We start from the raw sequence: 6,193 nt of genomic DNA, 5'->3' as shown, positions 1-6,193 counted from the left end.
GTGCATTATATATTGTAAATTTTCACTGCCACTTTTGGAATAAGAGCTTATGCATACCTATAAATTTTGAGGATCCTTCAAAAAATGGAAAATACTATTATGATAGGAGGCAAATGTTTTTTTAATCAAAAATGTATTGTGATTTACAATGTTCCACATGTAAGAGTACACGAAAGAGCCTTGGGTAGAGTATATCACTCCTTCTTTTGGAAAAAATTGCGTGTTATTTTGAGCTCCAAGAAAACTTGAAATGCACTTGGTAATTCACAACCCTTAGACATGCCTTCTTAGTGTAAAGATTTACTTCTAAGAGCAGCACTATCGAGGATGGTTGGAGAAAGTGCTATAAAGTACTATATACAACAAGTGTTTGGAAAGAGTGCAAAAGGAAATGGTCACTCTCATGATTGACAAAGAAACAAAACTCTTAATATTGAGGACAACGAGAAGCTCATACCTTAGTCATTCATGCCTCACTTATTCTAAACTTTACACATTTATATCATTGGTGGTCCATAGGGATTATTTTCTTTGATGTGAGAATATCCTTCCTCTTATCTATCATTACACCTATCATGTATTGTCACTTCAATAACTTCAAACACATATGAAATCTTTTGCATATTAAGATAAATTATCTTACCCATTCAATAAATCATGTAAGAAAGATATATGTTCAACAAAAAATAAGCCTAAAACATCCACGTCGCGTATGCTTAAATTCAAGAATGGATTCAGGCATGCCTTCTAGCATGTATGATTTCTTTATCAAAACAAGTGAGGTGGAATCACTACTTATTCATGGTGTGAGCTAATAAACTTTTGTGTAAATTATATTATTATAACAAGAGAACATTCGTCATCCACATGTGGCAAGGTGTTTCTAGCATTCTCAATGTTGTAAGGAGAACATTCTTCATCCACATGTGACAAGGTGTTTCCAGCATTCTCAATGTAGACAATCATGTCAAACTACTTATAATAAATGTGATGAGCAAGCAAGGGTATGTGCTCAAGCTAATTGAGACTAATCATAGCAAAATGTGCAAGGGTATGTGCTCAAGCTAATCATAGCAAAATGTGCAAGAAATGTTAGGGGCCATTGTCAGTAGCAAGCAATCATTTAAGGTATCCCATGCTGTAATGTGATATAAGAGTGTCTCGAAGTGTGAGGAATCACTTAAAACTAAAAGATGTGCAACCCTAATTGGTGGTGTGACACAAAATTGGGTGGCTTAAGTTGTGAGCTTTGATGGTTGTCTTCTCATTGTGAAAACACACCCTTAATGTGAATGAAAAGTTATTATGTCCTTTTCCCAAACTCACTTAAGAAAAGCTTTCTCTCTTCACATTGCCACCAAATTGGGCATTCTTGACATGTAGTTTGGATGTTTTGTTGCCACTTTACTATTATAATCTAGATTTTAAGACCCAACTTGTTGCAGTGTTTAGAGAAGGTGTGCCTCAGCTCATTGTGGGAACAATTGAACTTCCAAAGCTGTTGAACTGAAAAGAAAACTTATTGAGTAGTAATAATTGTATGAATAGTGTAAATTTGATGAATTATATACCATTTCCTTTCAGATTTCTGATTGAGTGAAATCTGTTTATCGAGCTTGGGAGGTGGCAGATAAGCATGAGCATGATGCATTGCATCCGGACAACGGACACTCTTGATACAATGGAATAGCTAGTGGGATCTCACATTTGTGAGCCAGGCTTAAAAAAAGAGTGAACTCTAGCCATACCCAAGTGAGCTTTTCAAAAAATTTGCCCCTTTTTGGCCCCTTTGCTTTTTTTGTTGTTCATCTCCTTGGGCTTAAAAAAAAGAGAACTGTAGCCATACCGAAGTGTTTTTTTTTCCCCTGGTTGTTCTCTCTGTTGCATTTGTAGGTTTGTTCAGATCGCGTCGAAGAAGGGCCAAATCGTCGGTAGATTTGAAATTTGCTGCAATTGGGCGCCTTCTGCCCTTCGCGCACATGGATTCTTTTCTGTGGAAACCCTAGGGCCGGCATGCTGCATAGGAACAGCTTGGTGGAGCAGCCATGGGGTGCACTAGCAGCAGCCTGAACAGAAGGCATTCACGCAGAAGAAGAAGAAGCAGCAGCCGCCTCACACATGGGCAGAAACAGGCCATCTCTGTGGTGGGCTTCATTCTGCAGAAGGATTACTCCTGGAATGTGATCGAGAACGAATCCAACGAAATCCCTCATTCTCTGCACAGAAAGCAAGCTTTTGAAGCCCTCAGCGATGGCGGACAACCCATCTCTGAAGAGAAAGGAGCAGAAGAAGCATCAGAGGAGCTTTCAGAAAACCATATTTGGGAGGATTCGTCCACAATTAGAGCTAACAGCGGAGAAGAGGACTTTTTTCCACGCGCGCACTTGATGGAAACCCCCCCAAAGATGTGCACAGAGCAGGAAAGGAGGCTGCGGTGTGCCAATTTGGAGGTCCCTGCATCAGGATTAACAGATTTGAGTTCAGATGAGGATGATGATGAAGGGGATGGATTTGAGTTTGCCAAATTGGACGGCAGCGTTGCAAGCGTCAACTCTGAACAGGGACTCATTTGGACTCCCATCACAAACTTCAATTCTGAGCAAGGAGCCAAGAAGACTCCAGTGCTTGGTGCCCTTCTGGGCAGCCCCCACAGTGTAGACCTCACCACAGACACTTCATTTACTGAGAATTGGGAAAAGCTCCAGGACGACTCCATCTCTGAGCCGGAACTACAGCTACTCATCTGCCCTGAATACACTGATTTGCCCTTGTCAGACTCAGAGAATCACTTGTTGCCGTTGTCGCCGCCGCGATCGGTGGTCTCTTCTCAAATCTCCCCCTGCTCCCCATTGTTGGAGAGATTCCCATCAAACTCTATGGATCAGCCCACTAGACTATTTTCAACATCTGAGGATTCCCTTTTTTTTCCTGGCTTCACTTCATTCGAAATGTCTCCATCTAATGCCTCCTTTTCAGAGTCTGTGGTGGAATGTTCTTCGGCAGATGACACATTCAGAGATGGCTTATCCAGGGGTGGCAGCAACTGGGATTATCCATCCCCATCATGGAGTCGTCTTTCCCTCTCAGATTCTCCATATGTGCATTACTTGTCTGAAGATCACCACCCCTTTGGAGATGCTCATGCCATGGGGAGTGGCAGTCTGTCACCTTCATGGGACCAACCATCCTCCTCAGAGTCTCCACATGTGCATGATGGTGCATTCCACTCTGGGGCTTTGATCCCGGGGCTACCAAATGATCTTGCACAGCTATGTCTCATGCGAGTACCATTCATCAAGTACAACTCTTCTTTCCGCTTGGTTTGCAAACAGTGGAGGGCGGTCCTTTCTTCTGAAGAGTTTTTCAAAGCAAGAAAGGCACTTGGGATACATGAAGCCCACATCTCATTTGTTGTGCATGGAAACCGGGTGCAAGTTTTCAGTTTGCAGACATACCAATGGTTTTGTCTCCCTCCTTTACCTCGAGAGGATGGGAACATATCTCCTTGGAGAGTTTCTCCTGAATTGGGACTATCTCCTGACAGCCGGTTTTCACTTGGAATGGAAGGAGCGGCTTCTGATTGGGGCATTGATCCTTATGATTGGTGGCAGATTGACACTGTGGCAGTTTCCGACGGAACACTTTTTGTCATTGGTGGGGATCAGGCTGAAATTCATTCTTTTACCCGGCCAAGCAAACCCACAAATAGAGTGCACAAATATGATTTCTGCAGGAATTGCTGGGTTGCAGTTTCCCCTATGCAAGTTCCGCGGTCTCATGCAGCTGCAGTTTCTTTAGGTAAGTTACTGTATGTAGCAGGGGGTAGTGAAGACATAGAGGAGGGAGCTTCTGCAGAGGTTTATGATTATGAGCAGAATACATGGAGTGTGATTCCGAGCATGAATACATCCATGAGAACATGTGTGGGCATGGAACATGACGGTTGCTTCTATGTGAAAGGGGACAATACAGGTCAGGGATGTCATGTGGAGGGAGAGGTTTTCAAGTCACTAGAAGGTAAATGGGACAGGATGAGCGCTGGGATGAGGAGGGGACTCGAACGGGGTCCGATTGCCTCCTGCAACTCGAATTTATTTGTGGCAGACTGGAAGGATTCCCTGCTAAAGGTTTATGATTCTGAGGAGGATTCATGGTTTGTGGTAACTGAGCTTCCAGCAAGGATAAGCCGCTTGGTTGGGCATTCCAAGCAGCTCTATGCATTAACAGGGAAAATAAAGGTAGATCCATACAACCATCATGTGATATCAGATGCACCGACAGAGGTCTGGATGCTAGACTTGGGAAGTGCTGTCAGACAGTTGTGTGGTGTAGGTGCTGCTAAGTCATCGATCCAAGGAGAGAGAGTATTTGGATCACATGCTAATTTGCAGGAGGCGTCTAATGGTGAGGGGGTATTTGAAAAGCTCTCAATACCCAACAGCAGGGACTGGGAATGGGAGTGTCTGTGGAGGGATCCCAAGCAGATGGTCAAAACAGGAGGCTTAGCATGGGTCCCATGTATTGCTCACTGTACCTTGTTTGAAGATTAGGTCAAAAGCAGAGTAATTCATACACTGCTTCTACAGGAGAGGAAAGATGATTATTTGTTGTGTTCTTTTCAACATTACACTTGCAGATGTGAATGGAATAATACTTGAGCCAAGTTATGGCAGCCCTTGATAGTATACACGTTCATCTAAAGACAAGACTACTAGCCTCTCTTGCTGTCTGTCAACACAAAATTTGTACCTCCTTCTCTTGCCATGCCGATGGCCTTTGTATGACACGACTATGTGCTGCGGCTGAAATTTTGTCTTGAAACTGTTAGTGTAACCATGTCGTTTTATGGATAAGCATGTAAATGTATCCTTCAATTTGTGCAAGTCGTTTTGTTCTTTATTCTTTTTTTGAAAATTTTAGTCCCCTGCATGCGCCGTGGGTGTTTGGTTTGTTCTCTTTTTTTTTTGGAAAATTTGAAGTCCCCTGCAGAGTCTGCTCACTGACTGCAAGCTTTGTCTGAAGCCATGTGACTCAAGGCTGATGTGCTTGTCTTGATTATGCTGAGATTAATCAAAGGGTGGTTTGTATGTGAAATCATGATACACAGTGTATCTCTCTTTGTTAAAAAACAAGATTAAATTAAATGGAGGGAGGGGGTTCTATTTGCAAGGTGGTATGGAAGGTCATCAGGTAGAAGGTGGGTGTGCATGATAATGGGCAATTCAGGGGCCCTTCCAACTAGAGTAGTAGTGCAAGGCATTGACCATGGAGGTGTGTAGCTTGTTGAAAACACTGACCAGATTTGGAGGTTGCTTGGTGGAAAAGGTAGCAGGCTGAAGTATGGTATTGCAAACTATGATAAAGTTATGTGCATCGGTCGATGCCAAATCATTAGCGACGCACCTGAGATCGTGCTGCAAAGTTGTGCAAGTAAACTGTCATCTTCAAGGCTAAGCCAGGCAATATTGCAGCATTATTTGATTCTGGGCTTGATGAGGATCGTTTCTTGAGCACAGTTGTGTAAGGAGAGAGTGTAGCATGGTGCAGGCTGTAGGTAATGTGACAATATTTCTGGAGGAAGGAGGCCTTGTAAGAAAGGTGGGCATGGCATGGCAACTGGGGCAAATACAATCTTTCTCAAGACCATGAATGACACATGTAATAGATTCTCCTGATGAGGAAAAAAAATTGGGAACAAGGCTTCTCATTTATGCTAGTTGTCGGCCAGTCGGCCAGCGCCATGGTGGCAGTCTGCGAGCTTCTTAGCATTAGGGGATTTGGGAGGTCTAATGTAGGCCTTGTAAGAACGTTTAGCTCTGCATACACTTGTGGGCCCTTAAGGGCTAGTAAAATCACAAGGACAGCTCAAAGTAAGACATGAAACATAATTTTAGTATTAGAGAAACCCCAAATCCATAAAATATATCACTAAAATCATGAATCCAAAATGGTACAAACTTTAAGAAGATTCAAACCTTAAGAAGATTTGAGAATGTTGACATTTATTAGCAATAGAACAAGTTTTGGAGGGATTTAAATCTGAAGCATAATTTTCAAATATGTTGTTATGGAATGTACGTTTGAATGTTATTTTGTTTCCAAGCTTATGGGATTAAATCGTGTAAACCCTAGCTTTTGGAGGGACGTGTCATGATGTAGTGAAAGCATGTAAATTATGGGAAGAAAGACAAAT

General features: G+C 42.5%; 1 protein-coding gene across 1 annotated transcript; it reads left to right on the top strand.

Annotated features, from left to right (window-relative positions):
- Positions 1-1,756: 1,756 nt before the first annotated feature.
- Positions 1,757-4,883, top strand: LOC147615694 (uncharacterized). Its single transcript, XM_086778254.1, has one exon. It carries the CDS (start codon positions 2,046-2,048, stop codon positions 4,548-4,550), a length of 2,505 nt encoding a protein of 834 aa, XP_086634380.1. The 5' UTR covers positions 1,757-2,045; the 3' UTR covers positions 4,551-4,883.
- The last annotated feature ends 1,310 nt before the right edge of the window (positions 4,884-6,193 follow it).

The sequence above is a fragment of the Cibotium barometz genome, chromosome 39, assembly GCF_041138505.1.
Source record: "Cibotium barometz isolate CiBa-2024 chromosome 39, ASM4113850v1, whole genome shotgun sequence".
NCBI lineage: Eukaryota > Viridiplantae > Streptophyta > Polypodiopsida > Cyatheales > Cibotiaceae > Cibotium > Cibotium barometz.
The sequence above is the reverse complement of the archived record's forward strand: the minus strand, read 5'-3'. Positions and strand labels throughout refer to the sequence as shown.